The sequence below is a fragment of the Schistocerca serialis genome, chromosome 1 (genome assembly GCF_023864345.2).
Source record: "Schistocerca serialis cubense isolate TAMUIC-IGC-003099 chromosome 1, iqSchSeri2.2, whole genome shotgun sequence".
In the NCBI taxonomy this organism is placed as follows: Eukaryota; Metazoa; Arthropoda; class Insecta; order Orthoptera; family Acrididae; genus Schistocerca; species Schistocerca serialis.
In genome coordinates, this window is record NC_064638.1 from 731,621,365 (window position 1) to 731,641,713 (window position 20,349).

Here is a 20,349-nt window from a genome sequence, read left to right on the forward strand (position 1 = left end):
CTGCCTGCTCAGCAAGAGCTGCAACACATTTCAGTGCAGCGCACGGAACATAGTCAACTATTGATCTCACAGTTTGCAGCCCAAGTATCTTACCCATGATCCAGTGATGTGTCCATCACAATCTCTGGACAGTGACCATTTTCCTATTGTTTTCTCCTCTCCACTCATGGACGTCTGGAACACGATCCACATTAGTCACTTAGGAAAGCTGACGGTTAGGCTTCCTCCTCCACGACCATTTTAGCTGCCGGTCGTGCGATGGATATCAACAAACTGGTACAGGATACTGTTGATACTATCATTCATGTTGCCGTAGCAACAAAAACCTCCTTCTTGGTCTCATTTTAAGCAATTCTTTGACAAATGGGCTGTGTAAGCTATATGGTTAGTCACCTTTTATGTTGGTGCCTTGAAGCTGGAGGCACCACAGATTATGTGGTTCGTCTGGAATCTGCAGTGTGCAATACTTTTGTGCATCACCAATATCTGATTGTTGTGTTCTTTGATCTGCAGAAGACATACAATACCACCTGACAACATCACGTACTATGTACACTCATGAGTGGGGTTTACAGGGCAATTTACCCATTTTTATCCAGAATTTTCTATCTCTGACTTTTTGGGTCCAAATACACTCCTGGAAATGGAAAAAAAAACACATTGACACCGGTGTGTCAGACCCACCATACTTGGTCCGGACACTGCGAGAGGGCTGTACAAGCAATGATCACACGCACGGCACAGCGGACACACCAGGAACCGCTGTGTTGGCCGTCGAATGGCGCTAGCTGCGCAGCATTTGTGCACCGCCGCCGTCAGTGTCAGCCAGTTTGCCGTGGCATACGGAGCTCCATCGCAGTCTTTAACACTGGTAGCATGCCGCGACAGCGTGGACGTGAACCGTACGTGCAGTTGACGGACTTTGAGCGAGGGCGTATAGTGGGTATGCGGGAGGCCGGGTGGGCGTACCGCCGAATTGCTCAACACGTGGGGCGTGAGGTCTCCACAGTACATCGATGTTGTCGCCAGTGGTCGGCGGAAGGTGCACGTGCCCGTCGACCTGGGACCGGACCGCAGCGACGCACGGATGCACGCCAAGACCGTAGGATCCTACGCAGTGCCGTAGGGGACCGCACCGCCACTTCCCAGCAAATTAGGGACACTGTTGCTCCTGGGGTATCGGCGAGGACCATTCGCAACCTTCTCCATAAAGCTGGGCTACGGTCCCGCACACCGTTAGGCCGTCTTCCGCTCACGCCCCAACATCGTGCAGCCCGCCTCCAGTGGTGTCGCGACAGGCGTGAATGGAGGGACGAATGGCGACGTGTCGTCTTCAGCGATGAGAGTCGCTTCTGCCTTGGTGCCAATGATGGTCGTATGCGTGTTTGGCGCCGTGCAGGTGAGCGCCACAATCAGGACTGCATACGACCGAGGCACACAGGGCCAACACCCGGCATCATGGTGTGGGGAGCGATCTCCTACACTGGCTGTACACCACTGGTGATCGTCGAGGGGACACTGAATAGTGCACGGTACATCCAAACCGTCATCGAACCCATCGTTCTACCATTCCTAGACCGCCAAGGGAACTTGCTGTTCCAACAGGACAATGCACGTCCGCATGTATCCCGTGCCACCCAACGTGCTCTAGAAGGTGTAAGTCAACTACCCTGGCCAGCAAGATCTCCGGATCTGTCCCCCATTGAGCATGTTTGGGACTGGATGAAGCGTCGTCTCACGCGGTCTGCACGTCCAGCACGAACGCTGGTCCAACTGAGGCGCCAGGTGGAAATGGCATGGCAAGCCGTTCCACAGGACTACATCCAGCATCTCTACAATCGTCTCCATGGGAGAATAGCAGCCTGCATTGCTGCGAAAGGTGGATATACACTGTACTAGTGCCGACATTGTGCATGCTCTGTTGCCTGTGTCTATGTGCCTGTGGTTCTGTCAGTGTGATCATGTGATGTATCTGACCCCAGGAATGTGTCAATAAAGTTTCCCCTTCCTGGGACAATGAATTCACGGTGTTCTTATTTCAATTTCCAGGAGTGTAGGTTCAACTCTCAGTAACCAATATATACAGGAAACTGGAGTCCCTCAGAGACGGTTCAGAGTGTAATGCGGTTCACCATCCCCATCAATGGTATCGTAAATGCAGTATACCCCACAGTCTCTGTGTCACTGTGTATGAATGATTTTTGCCTGTACTATGCCTCTGCATCACTGCCAACCACTGAGTACCAACTTCAGGGGGCTGTCTGGAGAGTATCTACATCCACATTTACATCATACTCCGCAAGCCACCTAATGGTGTGTGGCGGAGGGTACTTTCGGTACCACTATCTGATCCTCCAATCCTGTTCCATTTGCGATAGTGTGTGGGAAGAAGGATTGTCAGTAAGCCCCTGTATTAACTCTAATTTCTCGAATTTTCTCCTCGTGGTCAATCCGCAAGATGTATGTGGGGAGGAAGTAATATGTCGTCAGACTCCTCCTGAAAAGTACTGTCCTCTGAAACGTGCTGTCCCAAAATTTCGATATTAACTCTCTCCGTGATGCACAACACCTCTCTTGTAATGTCTGCCAGTGGAGTTTGTTTCTGTAATGCTCTCTCGCCAGCTAAATGATCCCGTGACGAAACACACTGCTCTTCGTTGGATCTTTTCTATTTGCTCTATCGGTCCTACCTGATAGGGATCCCAGATATAGGAACAGTACTCAAGAATTGGTCAAATAAGCGTCTTACAAGCCACTTCTGTTGTGGATGAGTTTCATTTCCTTAAGATTCTTCCGATGAATCTGAGTCTGGTGCCTACTTTCCCCACTATCTGTTTTATATGGTCATTACACTTAAGGTCGCCCTGGATGGTTAGGCCCAGATATTATATGGCAAACACTGTCTCCAGCTGTTTGTCATCAATAGCGTAGCTGTACAGTAGCGGATTTCTTTTCCTATGTATGTGCAATATGTTACATTTTTTTACATTCAGGGTCAACTGCCAGAGCTCGCACCCATCATCAATTCTCTGCAGGTCGTTCTGCAAATTCTTATTATCTTCTGGCATTGCTACTTTGGTATAGACAACTGCATCATCTGCGAAGAACCTCTGACACTTTCTACTAGATCATTTATATATATTGTAAACAGCAACGGTCATATCACACTTCCTTATGGTACTCCAGATATTACCTTTAAATCTGTTAATTTTGTTCTATTAAGAGCGACATGTTGATTTGTATCTGCAAGAAAGTCTTGAATCCAATCGCAAGTCTGCTCCGATACTCCATAAGCTCGTATTTTTTTCATTAAACGGCAGTATGGGACGGTGTCAAATGCCTTACTGAAATCAAGGAACAAGGCATCAACCTGAGTGCCGTTGTCCACTATGCTGTGGATTTCGTGGTGGAACAGAGCGAGCTGAGTTTCTCAGGATCTCTGTTTGTGGAGTCCATTTTGATTTTTATAGAGGAGATGCTCATTTTCCAAAAAAGTCATAATTCTTGAGCATAAAACATGTTTCACAATTCTACAACAGTTTGACGTCAGTGATATAGGTCTGCAATTGTCAGGATCTGTCCTGCGGCCTATCTTAAAAACGAGAATGACCTGCACTTTTTTCCAGTTGTTAGGTACCTTTCTTTGCTCAAGCAATCTACAATAAATTACTGCTAGAAGGGGATCAAGTTCTTTCGCATAATCTTATAGGTGAAACTTCCTGGCAGATTAAAACTGTGTGCCAGACTGAGACTCGAACTTGGGACCTTTGCCTGTAACAGAGTTTCTAGTATTAGACAACGACATTTCGTTTTTCCGTGTAGCAAAATGTTGACGAACTTTGATGAGGTAATAGATTCTTTCCTAGAAACGAAAGTACGCCATATAAAGCTGTGGCAAGATTAGAGAGAAAAAAAATGCTAGGACTTAAGGATTGAAGAAATGTGTACTGTCTTGCTTGTCTCTTGTTTTTACTCGTTTTATGTATCCTATATTTAATTTTATGTCACAAAACAGCAAGTTGTTAGCTAACAGGCAGCAAAGACTGCAAATTTTCTGAAGAGTTCTTGTTCTTCCAGTTACAAATAATACAATCCAGTATTAATTGCGAGATTTTTTTTTAAGAGGGACAGGATGTCAAACCGGCCGACTGGGAGCAGGAGAGGCACCACAGGACATTTAAATTTCCACTTGCCTGAATATAGTTTGATGGCCCCTTTACAAAATTTTGCACGTTTGAATTCCACAGAGCGAAATACAGAGACGTGCGATGGAAGAACGCTGTGTGAAGAGGTGTGGCACTGCACTTCGGCACACTTAAGACCAAATAATGTGTATTACGTTCCCTCGAACATATATGTTTTATGTATCAGACTCTTCAGAAAGATGTGAGCTACAAAATGAAGATATTTTTGAAAAGTTGATTTTTTTTTTTAATTTTTGGCTTCCTACCTCAAACGCTCGAGGGAGGGGAGTGCCACTATCTAATATTGCCGCGGTTCGAAAATATTGTAGATATGGACCTGATGCACAGAGCAATCTGAGTTGTAGGGGGGAGGTGGTAGTCTCCACATGACCCGTGTTTACGTTAAGTGATTTTGCTGTTTCCTCTTCGTTTATTGCTCTCAGATCAAATGAAAACAAAACGGATTTCTGTGGGTGGGAGCTATCAAGTGAATTAAAATACATTCACATAATTACTGAAAGGGCTTGCAGAACAGTGAAGTTATTTTTGTCGGTTTGTTAAAGAAATTTGACTTTTATTAATCTTTCCTGCTGAGGCAGTCAATTTATTTGAAACGAAGTGTTTAATTCAGCACTATTGGCTAGTTTCAACTGTTCGCTGCATTTCAAGTTCACCTTTTCATCTTCTAGCACGTGTGGCGTTATGCCATAATAAAGAACTAAACATGAGATAATACAGTACTGGTACTCCAAGAAAATTTACATCTGAATCTGGACATACGAATGTGAGCTTTAAGCCGAATTATGCATTTTAGTATGGTTCACAAAATTCCCATGTCTTGTTTATTTTATGACATAATGTAAGATCTTTTAATGTTTTATACGTACGAATGTACGGACTTCCTGCATCATCGTAGCTGCGCAAGCGTGGCGACGCCTGTTATCTGGCGCTCTCTGTTAGCTGCTGAAACGAATCGATTTCTAACAGGTTGCAGGAAAATGTTCCAAATAGTTGTTTGAAGAATGTTACTTTCAAAGTAAATTTCCTATTTCACAAGATGGACTCTGTGCTCAAATGTCCGATGAATTTCTAAAATCACAGAGCGTTTGACTCTCATTCAAAAATCAGATCTTTGAGGATAACCATTTAGAATATTTTCGAGCCCAAAAGATCAGACATTTATGTCATTGTTAAAAATTTTACTGGCACATTTGTGTGATCCATCTTAAGGTGTAACTCGCGCAAAAAAGATCAACTTTATGTGTGACAGCATAGCTTCTCTTGCAGCTTATTAATGTTACAGACCAATATTATACGTGAAAGCTTTTCTTTTCTAGTAGCAACGCTATGTATATTAATTTAAACCATTACCTTTTCCTATTTGTGTATTCGTGGTTCTTAACAGTGATGTTGCTATTGGCTCACTACATCACATGTCCTGTGCTCTGAATATCCGCTGTCATCAGCTGGCGAGATCGCTTGACATGAGCTACTACTGGCTTACAAAATCGCATCGCAATGTCCATTTCAATGCCTCGGAAAGTAACATATGGTGTTTCTTGGAATTCGAATTTATACTTTTGCAATACGAAAACATGCATTGTACATCTTTCCAAAACGTATTTTTCCCCTGAGTTTCGTTTTTTAAAGTGCCAGGAAATTCTACGCCGGTGTATAAAACCACTACCATTGAAAGGACTGATAAGTTTAACAGTTCCAACACGGAAAAAAATGTGTTTTCATCCGGGAGAAAGTGTATTTTTAACCAGGAAATCCGGGAATTTTTTTTCCTCGGCCACGTATACACCCTGTCCCAACTGTATGTACGAGAAAAAAAATAAAATCTTCTACCTTGTTTTTTGCAAGCAAAAAGTACCCCGTTACTAGACTTATTACAGGGCAGTGTGCAAATAACTTTAAACTTATCCTGCTGAATATCTTTTAATCTTTTGAGGTAAAAATTACTAATTCCCTATAAGATTTCAAGCAAATACACATAACGAGATTGCTATTAAGGCAGTAGGAAAAGGAAATCTTTTGGTAAAAATTACTAGTTTCTTAAAACTTTTTGCAGTTAATCTACAGTAAATGTAAATATATTCTCCATACTCTTCTATATGGGAAAATTAGATGTAACACAATATGTTAGTTATAATATCTGCTACAGTAACTAAATTCCAAACATTAATTTACTACGAAATTATATTGTGCACAGGACAAAGGTAACTTTCGAAAATTCTCTAAAACACACATTTATTCTCGTTGATATACAATGAAATTTGGGGTGATCTATTCCTTGGCAGTAACAGTGATTCAGTGATTCACAAATGCTGATTTGCATCTAAATAAGTTATCCAAAATACATGCATCGTTAACTTGCAAAAATAATAAGCATTCAAAAATTCTTAAAAATCTGTTTCTCAAGTAATTATACAATGAAGTTAAAGAATGATGTCTTTGAATGAGGATAGGACTACCGTTCTCAAAAATTTTAGATGAGCACAAATAAGTTTAAGCCTTCAGTCAATGATAACAGCATGAGTTTATTGCAGCATGCACAAATGTTCAAAATTTCGCAGTACATCACAATACAAACAGGAATTGATACAATCAATGAAAGGTGATGCAGAAGCAACAGAAGCAGTAAAATATGTGAATATTACAAACTTGGTCTTGACATAAAGGAACATTTCGGAAGTTGACTGTTATGTGTAAATAAACGTGTGAAGTGCATGGATTTTTTTTACTTAGCTGTTTCTGTGTCAACTCTTACACTGCAGCATGAGTTTCTCAGTCAAAATCATGAAAATGTACAGTACCAACAAAGCAAGACTTCTGCCTGTTGCAGCTAACAGTGCACATCAATTTGTAGTATATGTAAGATTTAAGGAAATACCAGAAGAGCCCACGTTTTGAAGAAGACAGCTTGGCCGTAAAGTACATATTGTTTTCCCACATATGTTTCTCTGATTTTCATTTAAATTAGGACAGAGTTTTTCGTTGGCCTTCAGAACAAGCTCTGTACAGTGAATACTTTGCTCAGATATTATTGATTTGTGGGTTAGAAACAGTAATGAAGGTCGAACCAGCCAAAATGAATAGGGGGTTCTTTCATCCCCCCCCCCCCCTTCCCCCCTCACACACACACACACACACACACACACACACACACACACACACACACACACACACACACACTCTTGCCTTCAGAAAAAATTGTTATGGTAAAAATAAAAATTGATGAGTACAAACAGCATTCCATACCACAAAAATGTAACTCTAAAGACCGCAATATTATGTTCATATGAACAAACAAGTTTGAGTACAGGAGTATTTGGGAAGAGTGAACAAAAAATCTACAGGAAATACACAATTTTGGGAACATGCAGTCAAAACCCTCTCCCAGAGAGTTTCGAATCTGAGAAATATAATGAATCAAGGACTTTCGCTCAATACGGTTAGCTGGCAGTCATTTATAGACCTATTCCTGACTTGGTGTACCAACAAGCCATGATGGTGATAAGCACATGAGTACCTACACTCTATCCGCAGTAAAGCTCACCTTATCCTTCGTATAGCAATTATTTACATTAATATTTTAATTCAAATTTCAGTACACTGCGTAATAATTAAGAAGGATTCAGAAATTCGTGAGAAGCAAGTAGTAGGATCGTAGCTTTATACTAGCAAGCTTCCACTTAGATTATAATACTTTCTCGAGAAACCAGTGTTATGATTCCAGGCACTCCTTATATTCCCATCAAATGACTGTTTACTACAGTCAGCAACCATTAGCTATCAGTGATTGTCTCCATCATCCATTTATTTGGCTACTGGTTATTAATAAGGTAACTCCTGTAGTTGCTCTATGTAGTTGCATTTATTATCAAATGGTATGAGCGTACATTATTACATACATCCTGACCAGAAATGTTTGCTGACACATTGTTTTAAAAGGGTTGTACACTGAATTTGGTACTTCCTGTGTTATTTGTACAATCAGTGAAGTAAATGGTGTAGATTTACTGATAACTTCTGGAGTTGTGAAAGCTGTACTATTACTTTCCCGTCTAGGTTCCATATTTTTAAATGAGTACTCGTTCCTAGGTTTTAAGAAATATTGAAGGCCAAGGCAAAATCATTTGCACAAGTTACGGATGTGTGAAATATACTTTACCAGTTCACTGCTGATTGAGACTCCTGAGAATAAAAAAAATTCTTCATATATTATACCTAGTCTTCAGTTCGCTTGTTTCTATTGTCAGATAATCTGACAACTGTTTCCATTGTTAAATTTGGAAGTAAACTATGTAATTATTGACAGTGTTGATGTTTGTTACAGGTTGGGCATGCAACATTGGGCCTTTACCAGAAATTAACAGCTTCACCACAGTATGCTGAAGATTTGATTAATTGGGAAGATAACGGGTAATGTCATTTGGCTTGTTCATAAGTGGTATTAGTTTATGTCATTACACTTGTAATACTTGACAGTCAAGTAGTTGTTGCATTTTGGTACTATTTCATTTTATTGACAAATGGTTATCAGCCAGTTAAAAAAATGCTATATATAATTTATTAAAAACTATCAATGTTTATTTTGAAGTGGAAGTGATGTTTCTATTTTTTTTATTTTTTTATTTATTAATTTTCAAATTAATAGAATAACATGCGTTTCAGTTGTGATAGTGATTTATTCAATCCATGCCAGTTTCGGGACGTTAAAATTCAATCTTCAGAAGAACAAAAAAAATTTTGTATATGGTCATGCATAACATACATTCAGTCCAGTCAGTGCAAAGGCTCCGAGTCACTGCATCTTAGGTGGAAACTGCCCACTGTCTGGCAGCTGCACATGCTATGGACACCAACAAGGACTCTTGTCATAGCTGGTGTCAATAACATGCGGCTGCCCAACAGTAGACAGTTTGTGCCTAAGCTGCAGCGACATAGAACCTTTGCACTGACAGGCCTGGCTGTATGTTATGCATGAACAAATACAAAAATCTTTTATATACCTGAAAATGGGATTTAACATCCCAAAATTGGCTGCAGATGGAAAAATCATTATCACAATTGAAGCAAATAATATTCTATTCATCGTACCTCTCAGTCGTTGATGTCATACAAATCAAATTTTTTCCCTAGTTGTTCTCTTTTTTTTATAATTCATCGCTGTGCACCCACTCACGTGCCTGTCTCCCAATTATGACTCTTGCAGTTACATTTAACTGTCCCACAGTAGCAAAGTAAATTAAAATTGAGGAACTGCGTACCATCTATTTTTAAAAAAACATCCCAACACGGGAGAGACTTAGGAAAATCTAAATCAGTATGTTCAGACTGATATCTAGTCCCAGAAAATGAGATGTATTGAGTACCATGTAGAGCTGCATCAAACCAGTCTCTGGACTGAAGACCACAACAACAACAACATGTTGAAACCAGTGAAGACACAAAATGTCAATGTTGTCACCTTACCCACATGTGTGGTGCTTCTTTTTCTCTTTGTCATACTACTACTTGTAGCTGTTTTTCACTAACTAATTGTCTGTTGTGTATGAATTTGTGTTATTGTTAATATTCCCACACTATCCAGAATTTTGAGTAGCTATTGCTGTTTGTGTTGTTGCCCCCTATGCTTTCCATAGTCAGTAGAAGTTGTTTATCATCCTCTTTTCATCTTTACACACCTTTCTTGTCATCCAACTCTGCTCAGCTGCAAGTCTGCATCAAATGGTAGTCTCAGCTCATTACAGTACTTCTGCTACTTGTGCATGTGGCCATGTCAGTAAACACTGCTAATAAGAGTACAGTTTCACTAAGACTTTATGGTATGAGAACTTGGTGTATAGTTTTAATTATCACTTGAAACAAAATCAAGCTGCCGCCATGAAGCTTGGTGATGCTGTTAGATCTTCTCCACATTTTCACCCTACAGTACAACACATTTTCCCCAGTGATAGATGACTTGGCAGTGACCTTGGCTGTATAAATCTGCATTTTGGCTGACCAGAAAATGGTCTGCCTTGAAACTCACCTCATCATTAATCTGCAAGTATCACTGAAAAGATAACATAGTATTAATGAGTTTATGTATGGTTCCCATCAGTTTCATTACATGGTTTTTGTTAATAAGCTGCCATCCTACTTTAAATCATTTTAAATATTGATATGTCTGTCATGATTTTTTTCCTTGTATTTAATAGATTGGTAGATATTGTCACCCATTTGTTTCACTTCTTTATCTGAATTGTTCTCAGAATTCTGAACCTCATAATGCACATCGTAGAAGACTTCCCCAAAGGATGGCGTGAGGGTATTCCAGTTCTTTATTCTTGCCTCCATCACTAAGCATAGGGTCAAAATTTCTACACTGGTACCTTTGTGTTTGAAGGCTAATGTTTCTCTAGTATCTCCTCAGATGTTTTGTTCCTCTGCATATTATTCTAGCAGAGCCTGTGCATTTTTTATGTCCTACTGATCATTCACTTAGTGTCTCATTTATCTGCTCCTGTCTTCATTAGTGGTATTATGGCAACATGGTGCTAGAAAGCTGGTGATAGATCTTCTGTTTCGTAGATTTTGATTATTATAGAGATATTTTATGTACCGTTGCTGATTTGTCGTAACTAAAATCCTTCAAATCCCGATAGTATTGGGCCAATTTAAAGGTAGATTTCATTTCTCTTTTGTGAAAAGGTTTTTCAGAGACCACTACCAATTACAGTAGTTTCAGAAGAACCTTTTCTCATTTTCTTAAACAGTAACACGTCATTAACACTTAGTATGGCATTAAAATCTGTTCTGTAAGCTTTCCATTGCATTCTTTTGTCAATAAGGTATAATATTTCATGTAATATCTGTGGATTCTGCATCTGCCTTTCGCGCTCCTGTGATTGGATTAGTTGGTATGTTATTTTCTTCATTATTGGATCCTTCCTCTCCTCTTTTTACATAATCACACTCATATTTTTTCCTTAAATCAGTGATTATTATATCAAGCAATGGAAACTCCACATTCGAATACCAACAATGTAGAAAAAGATATATTGCTACTTACCATAAAGAAGACGCAGTAAGTTGCAGATGGGCACCATTAAAAGATACTTGCACAAAGCTGTCATCCACAGCCTTCAACAGCAAAAATAGAAACACATAATTCATACATGCAAGCACTCACACCTCACACGCCTTTGACAGCCATTCTGGCAGCTCGGGTCAGAATGCATTTATCACATGGGATGTAAGCAGCAATCTGGAGGGGGCGGAGAAGAGAATGGGATAGTAGTGTATGGATGGGTGGAGGGGGGGGAGGGCAAGAGAGGGACACTTTTTGGCAGTGTGTGCAGGGACTAGAATGGCAACAGGTGCAGCGTCCAGAGGTTATGGGGCGGGGGGGGGGGGGGGGGGGGGGGGAGTGGGGAAAGATGGACAGCTGCATTGGCAGAGAGTGGCAGATAAAGAGAGAGAGAGATGACAATGTGGCAATGGAGAGGAGATGATAGGACAGAGGGTGGAAATTGTTGGGTGAAGGGTGTGCGGACAGCATGTTACCATTATGGATAATTACAGGAGTGGAAAATGCATAGTAAAGATAGCTCCCATCTGCACAGTTCAGAAAAGCCGGAGGTGGAAGGGAGGATCCACATGGCTTGAGTAGTTAGGCAGCTACTGAAATCAAGTATGTTATGTTCAGCTGTGTGATGTGCCACAGGGTGGTCTACTTTGCTCTTTTCCATAGTTTGGCAGTGGCCGTTAATTCTGTTGGACAGCTGGTTGGTAGTCATTCCGATATAAACAGCTGTGCAGTGATTGCAGCAGAGCTGGTAAATGTTATGGCTGCTTTCACAGGTGGCCTGACTCCTAATGGGGTAGAATGAAACTGTCATAATGCAGGAACTGTTGATGGTTGGTGGGTTTAATGTGGACAAAGGTGTAGACGGAGCCATCAGATAGAAGGTGGTCAACATCTAGGAAGGTGGCAAGCTGAGTTGAGGAGGACCAGGTGAAGCGGATGGGAGAGATGGTGTTGAGGTTGTGAAGGAATTAAGATAGGGTGTCTTGGTCCTGAGTCCAGATGATGAAAATCATCAATGAACCTGAACCAGACCAGGACCCTTGCCACAAGGCTCATGTCCCTGTGGAAGATCCAGGTGCAAGACTTGTCCAATCCACCCACCCAACACTTCCTATTGTAGTCCTGTCACAGGTTTATCCTACCCCTTCAGGAATCAGGCCACCTGTGAAAGCAGCCATAACATTTACCAGCTCTGCTGCAATCATTGCACAGTTGTTTATATTGGTATGACTGTATGACTACCAACCAGCTGTCCACCAGAATTAACGGCCACTGCGAAACTATGGCCAAGAGCAAAGTAGACCACCCTGTGGCACATCACACAGCTGAACATAACATGCTTGATTTCAGTGGCTGCATCACTACTCATGCCATGTGGATCCACCCGTCCACTTCTGGCTTTCTAAACTGCACAGTTGGGAGTTATCTTTACAATACTTTCTCCACTCCTGTAATTATCCAGCTCGACCTTTGGTAACATACCATCCACACACCCTTCACCCAACAGTTTCCACCCTATCTGTCCTATCATCTTGCCATTCTTGTCTCCCAATCTCTTTGTTGGTTGCCCTCTGCCAATACACCCACCCGTCTTTCCCCGCTCCTCTCCTTTTTTGCTCCATTTTTCTCCACCACCTTGCCCACAACCTTCTGACGCTGCACCTGTTGTCATTCTAGTTCCTGCGCACTCAGACAGCGTTCCTCTCTCTCCCTCCACCTGTACACTACTATCCCTTTCCCACCCCCTCCAGATTGCCGCTTCCATCCCACGTGACAGTTGCATTCTGGCACGAGTTGCCAGAGTTGACAGTCATATGTGCATGAGGTGTGCTTGCCTGTGTATATGAATGGTGTGTGTTTCTCTTTTGCTGATGAAGGTTGTGGCTTTGAAGTGTGTCTGTTCACAACTTAAATGTGCCTTCTTCATGTGAATAGCAATGTATCTTTTCCTACATAGTTGATTATTATGTTAGGTATTTTATTTCTGTTTACCTCTTACAGCATTTTACCAGGTATCAAACGCATGCAGATAGCTATTATTATTATTATTATCAGTAGTAGTAGTAGTAGTAATATACTTTTTGCAGTTTCCCTAGAAACATTTATTTCTGTAATACTAATAGAGAGTTCTCAAACAGAGTGTATTTAACCCTTATGTTTATTAAATGGGAAAAAAGTTACGGGAAATGAGATTGAAGACACATTCAGTTTTTCAGTACAAGTCGTGACATGGATTTTTTTCTTAAAATAGTTTAACTTGAGTTAAAGTGGTTGAAGTTTCCTTTATTCAAGCTCAGGAAGGTGAGGTACCTGCATATTAGTTAATGACTGCTATACAAATAACACAACTTACACACAGCTTAGTTCTATGACTGGTTGCACCCTCAGGTGCAAGTGTTACCAGATGATCATTGCCCTGGGGACAGCATGTTAGGGGCTTAAAAGTACTGCCCATTTTCACAATCAAACACAAAGTAGTGTGGAATCATAATTGTATTGTAACATTGTCAGATGTTATTATTTATTGTAGAAGATAAAGGCTAAAAATTGAGAACTTTCCAGATTACTTTGTTTTTATTAACCCTTTTGGTTTCTTCTCTCTTCCTCATTCCAAAAATATATAGCAGTTTGCTTGGCATAACACACACTCTCTTACATCCAAGTTGTGTGCTTCCTGCCGCCGTTGGATAAGCAGCTGCAGCAGCAAGTTGTATACCCCTAGCTTACTTATTTGTTACATAGTTTAATTCTTAATTTCTTTGCGTGTTTTTGGGTACTTGCATTGTTTAAGTCATAAATTTCAGGCGTATTATAGTATTTGAGAGTTGTAGCATCGCGCTGTAGTGTTTACTTCGTAGATTCTTACTTAAATTGCGTGTGAGTTTCGTATAGGAGGTGTAATGTCGAGTTTTAGCTACTGTAATCGTAAATTCATGCAGATTGTAGCACAGTCGTTAGGCATTTGTACAGGTTAGTTAATACATTCTTTGCGTGTTTCCCTTGTGTTATCTAGGCACGGACTCGTGTTTCAGTAACTGTTGTTCAACGTCGATTAGAATGGACAGGGACTGTGATTGCTGTGTTCGGATGAGGGCTGAGTTGGCATCCCTTCGCTCACAGCTGCAAGCGGCGCTGACTACGGTCGCGCAGCTTGAGGCTGTTGCCAATGGGCACCACTGTGGGGAGCCGGACTTAGGTATCACGGGGATTTCAACCTCATCCCGTCTGTCCCCAGATCGGTCTGCCGCTGTGGTTGCCCCGGTTGCTGCCTGCAGTGGGGCTGAGCCCTCGCCTGTGATTGATTGGGAGGTCGTTCCAAGGCATGGCAGGCAGCGAAAGACGTCTCCAGAGGCTGACCAGGAAGCCTCCCCGGTGCGTCTGACAAACAGGTTTCGGGCACTGTCTCTGGCTGAGCCAGATGCAGCTGCCTGCCCTGTTTCAGAGGATGATTCTAAGTCTTCAAGGTCTAGGCAATCACAGAGGATGGGCTTATTGGTAGTTGGGAGCTCCAATGTTAGGCACGTAATGGGGCCCCTTAGGGATATGGCGGCTAAGGAGGGGAAGAAATCCAGTGTGCACTCCGTGTGCATTCTGAGTGGAGTCATTCCTGATGTGGAAAGGGTCCTTCCGGATGCCATGAAGAGCACAGGGTGCAGCCAGCTGCAGGTGGTGGCACATGTCAGTAGTGTGTCGCTTTGGATCTGAGAAAATTCTCTCTGGATTTCAGCGGCTATCTGATTTGGTGAAGGCTGCGGGTCTTGCTTACGAGATGAAGGCAGAGCTCACCATCTGCAGCATCATTGACAGAACCAACTGCGGACCTTTGGTGCAGAGCCGGGTGGAGGGTCTGAATCAGAGGCTCAGACGGTTTTGCGACCATGTTGGCTGCAAATTCCTTGACTTGCGCCATAGGGTGGTGGGGCTTTGGGTTCCACTGAATAGGTCAGGAGTTCACTATACTCAGCTGGCGGCTACACGGGTACCGAAGACTGTGTGGCGTGGACTGGGCGGTTTTTTAGGTTAGAAGGCCTCGGGAAAGTACGGGGTGGGCTGCAATCTCAAAGGGTGCCTGGCAAATACAGGACGTGCTTGGATCAAGGAACAGTCGGAATTGTAGTTGTAAATTGTTGTAGTTGTGCTGGGAAAGTCCCTGAGCTTCAAGCGCTAATAGAAAGCACAGAAGCTGAAATCGTTATAGGTACAGAAAGCTGGCTAAAGCCTGAAATAAGTTCTGCAGAAATTTTTACGAAGTCTCGGACGGTGTTCAGGAAAGATAGATTAGGCAGAATTGGTGGTGAAGTGTTTGTGTCTGTCAGTAGTGGTTTATCTTGTAGTGAAGTCGAAGTAGATACTCCGTGCGAGTTGGTATGGGTGGAGGTTATACTTGACAGCCGAACTAAGTTAATAATTGGCTCCTTCTACCGACCCCCAGACTCCGATGATACAGTTGCTGAACAGTTCAGAGAAAATTTGAGTCTCGTAACAAATAAATACCCCACTCATACGGTTATAGTTAGTGGGGTCTTCAACCTTCCCTCGATATGTTGGCAAAAATACTTGTTCAAAACCGGTGGTAGGCAGAAAACATCTTCCGAGATTGTCCTAAATGCTTTCTCCGAAAATTATTTCGAGCAGTTAGTCCACGAACCCACGCGAATTGTAAATGGTTGGGAAAACACACTTGACCTCTTAGCCACAAACAATCCAGAGCTGATAGAAAGCATCAAAACTGATACAGGGATTAGTGATCACAAGGTCGTAGCTAGGCTCAATACCGTTTCTTCCAAATCCACTAGAAACAAACGCAAAATAATTTTATTTAAAAAAGTGGATAAAGTGTCACTAGAAGCCTTCCTAAGAGACAATCTCCATTCCTTCCGAACTGACTATGCAAATGTAGACGAGATGTGGCTCAAATTCAAAGATATAGTAGCAACAGCAATTGAAAGATTCATACCTCATAAATTGGTAAGAGATGGAACTGATCCCCCATGGTACACAAAACAGGTCCGAACGCTGTTGCAGAGGCAACAGAAAAAGCATGCGAAGTTCAGAAGAACACAAAATCCCAAAGATTGGCTAAAATTTACAGATGCGCAAAATTTGGCATGGACTTCAATGCGAGATGCCTTTAATAGGTTCCACAACGAAACATTGTCTCGAAATTTGGTAGAAAATCCGAAGAAATTCTGGTCGTATGTAAAGTACACAAGCGGCAAGTCGCAGTCAATACCTTTGCTGCGCAGTGCCGACGACTGTGCCGCTAAAGCGGAGTTATTGAATGCAGTTTTCCGAAATTCCTTCACCAGGGAAGACGAATGGAATATTACAGAATTTGAAACACGAACAGCTGCTGGCATGAGTTTCTTAGAAGTAGATACCTTAGGGGTTGAGAAGCAACTCAAATCGCTTGATACGGGCAAGTCTTCAGGTCCAGATTGTATACCGATTAGGTTCCTTTCAGATTACGCAGATACAATAGCTCCCTATTTAGCAATCATATACAACCACTCGCTCACCGATAGATCTGTACCTACAGATTGGAAAATTGCGCAGGTCACACCAGTGTTTAAGAAGGGTAGTAGGAGTAATCCATCGAACTACAGACCTATATCATTGACGTCGGTTTGCAGTAGGTTTTGGAGCATATACTGTATTGAAACATTATGAATCACCTCGAAGGGAACGATCTATTGATACGTAATCAGCATGGTTTCAGAAAACATCGTACTTGTGCAATGCAGCTAGTTCTTTATTCGCACGAAGTAATGGCCGCTATCGACAGGGGGATCTCAAGTTGATTCCGTATTTCTAGATTTTCGGAAAGCTTTTGACATCGTTCCTCACAAGCGACTTCTAATCAAGCTGCGGGCCTATGGGGTATCGTCTCAGTTGTGCGACTGGATTCGTGATTTTCTGTCAGGAAGGTCGCAGTTCGTAGTAATAGACGGCAAATCATCAAGTAAAACTGAAGTGATATCAAGTGTTCCCCAGGGAAGCATTTTGGGACCTCTGCTGTTCCTGATCTATATAAATGACCTGGGTGACAATCTGAGCAGTTCTCTTGGGTTGTTCGCATATGATGCTGTAATTTACCGTCTAGTAAGGTCATCCGAAGACCAGTATCAGTTGCAAAGCGGTTTAGAAAAGATTGCTGTATGGTGTGGCAGGTGGCAGTTGACGCTAAATAACGAAAAGTGTGAGGTGATCCACATGAGTTCCAAAAGAAATCCGTTGGAATTCGATTAACGATAAATAGTACAATTATCAAGGCTGTCAATTCAACTAAGTACCTGGGTGTTAAAATTACGAACAACTTCAGTTGGAAAGACCACATAGATAATATTGTGAGGAAGGCGAGCCAAAGGTTGCGTTTCGTTGGCAGGACACTTAGAAGATGCAACAAGTCCACTAAAGAGACAGCTTACACTACACTCGTTCGTCCTCTGTTAGAATACTGCTGCGCGGTGTGGGATCCTTACCAGGTGGGATTGACGGAGGACATCGAGGGGGTGCAGAGAAGGGCAGCTCGTTTTGTGTTATCACGTAATAGGGGAGAGAGTGTGGCGGATATTATACGTGAGTTGGGATGGAAGTAATTAAAGCAGAGACGTTTTTCGGCGCGGCGATATCTGTTTACGAAGTTTCAGTCATCAACTTTCTCTTCTGAATGCGAAAATATTTTGTTGAGCCCAACCTACATAGGTAGGAATGATAATCAAAATAAAATAAGAGAAATCAGAGCTTGAACAGAAAGGTTTAGGTGTTCGTTTTTCCCGCGCGCTGTTCGGGAGTGGAATGGTCGAGAGATAGTATGATTGTGGTTCGATGAACCCTCTGCCAAGCAGTTAAATGTGAATTGCAGAGTAGTCATGTAGATGTAGATGTGTAGTGTTAAACTACTTTGGCTTTGACTGTAGTAGTGAATGGTACTTTCACTCGCCTACTAAGGTAATGATTATCTGATGGTGCTAGTGTGTGACAGACGAAACTGGTTGTAAAATCAAATTTTGTGTGACTTAAGCTTGTTTTACCTGTATGTTATTTACAATGGTCACTGTGTCCCTGGCAGGCCAAGTCTACGTCTGCTAAGACAACTGATGCTTCATGCACTTAATATTGGTGTGTTTTTAAAATTGTGTTTAAGTACTTTGCAGGTGAAGCTTACTCCAATGCGATGAGAAGCTCTTCACACTTAATACTAGTTGTCTGCAGATTTTCTTTTAAGCATAGTTCTATAAATAGTCTTTTTGTTTCACGCTTACAGCGTTATATCACAGTCTCTGTTTTATCTTTCTATTTTTTTCCAGTGGAAAAATGGTCGTCCTTAAGGGTCTTAACTACCAGCACCTGAAGTTGCTAGAAAAAGAGGCTGAGGTGAACAAACTTCCAGCACACTGTATTACAGATGCTGGTCTTACTGAAGTACAGTCTGGTTCAACAACTGTATTAGCAATTTTTGGCAAAGAAACTCAAGTTAATAATGTTACCGGAGAACTAGCCCTGTTGCAATAGGGGAAAAAATGCTACCATATTGGCGAAAAACACTTTAAAACAGCTTTGTTATTGCAGTGCTTGTGTCCATAGAAATTGTATACATAAATTATGTACTAACAATTTTTTTTTTTTTAAATGAGATCTTTTTTCTCTCTGCTTGTTTTACAGATAGTGTAATACATGCCAAGAAATGCACAACGAAATTGCTTATTGCAGTGAGTAGTTACAACATACTGTAGGTTTATTGCAAAACAGTTCTTGATTTTGCGTATTTGTTTCAAATTATTTCAGTGACAAGATTTTATGTACACTCAAGTGTTTAAAATGTACATTGTTTCTCTTGAACTGTTGTCAGGTTGCTTCAGTTGATAAGCATTTCAGCATGACCAAATGAAGTATAGGCGTAACCTATTACTTGTGCAATATTATATTTTGATATTGAACTGCCAAATGTCATTGTCCATACAGACCTGAGAGAATTTGGTTGAAGTAGCTGTTTAATACTTGTATATAAACTTGTAACTTAATATTTAATCCATAATGTTGGTTCTACAAAGACTATGTTATGTGTTAAGCTCTGTGATTACAAGACAAAGAAATGAAGCACAGGGAGGAAAAACAAAAGCTAAAAGTTAAATGCGAGGACTTCTGTTGCTTTGTTATCTTATTTGTGCTTATAGAGGTAGTTTTCCATGACTGATGTTGAGTGGTTTGTGTTTGTTACACTATGAATTCAAGAATAAGCAAACACAGATCCTCACTGTTATTTGTATTTGTCTATACTGAATTGTATATGAAAAAGATGCTGCCAAGGTGCTATCAGATAGTGTTGAATGTTAAGTATTTAATGCCAGTGATATAGTAACAGAGTGGTATAAAAGGCAGCACAAGCATATCATGTAGTACTCTGTTGTTAAAGCAAGAAGACATTAGCCATATTTTATGAAACCTGTATCAGTGATGTGAGATGGTCATATTTATGTATAAAAGGTTTTCCCTCATTTAGTGAAGTTAATGGATACTACAGTTTCGATCATGGCATTTGAACAGTTTTATTTTTACAAGGTTTTACTGTTGTTTTATGTTGTTTAGGCAAGTCTTATAAAGCATTAGCATGCTGACTTTGTACCTCAGTAAACTCTTTGCACAGATGTGTAGGAGTTAATTACATTAATTAACAATAAACACCTACTTCTTTAGCAGAATTTTGAGTTTTTATACTGTGTCTCTCCTGTCATGCAAGAATGTAAGTCTTACTAGTGGACTCACAAACATACAGAAAATTGGGTGATTTTTACTACTTCGTGTCACTGGAAATTTCTGTTGTAGATTGAGAATGACATTCAATAAAAATTAGAATAACACAAAATAAATATGTAGCTTATTGTTCATATCCAGTATAAATCCACACAGAGAATAAATCTGTGCCTATAGTTTTACTCATTTCTTATCTGCTACTTAAAATGATGCGGACTGGAAAGGCAAAAGTTATGCATACAACTATTGTTTCCTCTGTATACTTGTGTGAGTATTATGTCATTCCCTGTCAAGTGGTCCACAGATTCCCACATAACTCTCATGGATTTT

At 41.1% G+C, this 20,349-nt stretch overlaps 1 protein-coding gene across 1 annotated transcript in view; it reads left to right on the plus strand.

Moving 5' to 3' along the window:
- Positions 1 to 19,967, plus strand: part of LOC126481641 (probable peptidyl-tRNA hydrolase 2) — a 54,224-nt gene extending 34,257 nt beyond the window's left edge. Inside the window, exons 3-4 of the mRNA XM_050105546.1 lie at positions 8,527 to 8,612; positions 18,576 to 19,967. Coding sequence (XP_049961503.1) covers positions 8,527 to 8,612; positions 18,576 to 18,780 — 291 coding nt within the window. The 3' untranslated portion in view covers positions 18,781 to 19,967. The remainder of the gene's footprint in view (positions 1 to 8,526; positions 8,613 to 18,575) is intronic.
- The last annotated feature ends 382 nt before the right edge of the window (positions 19,968 to 20,349 follow it).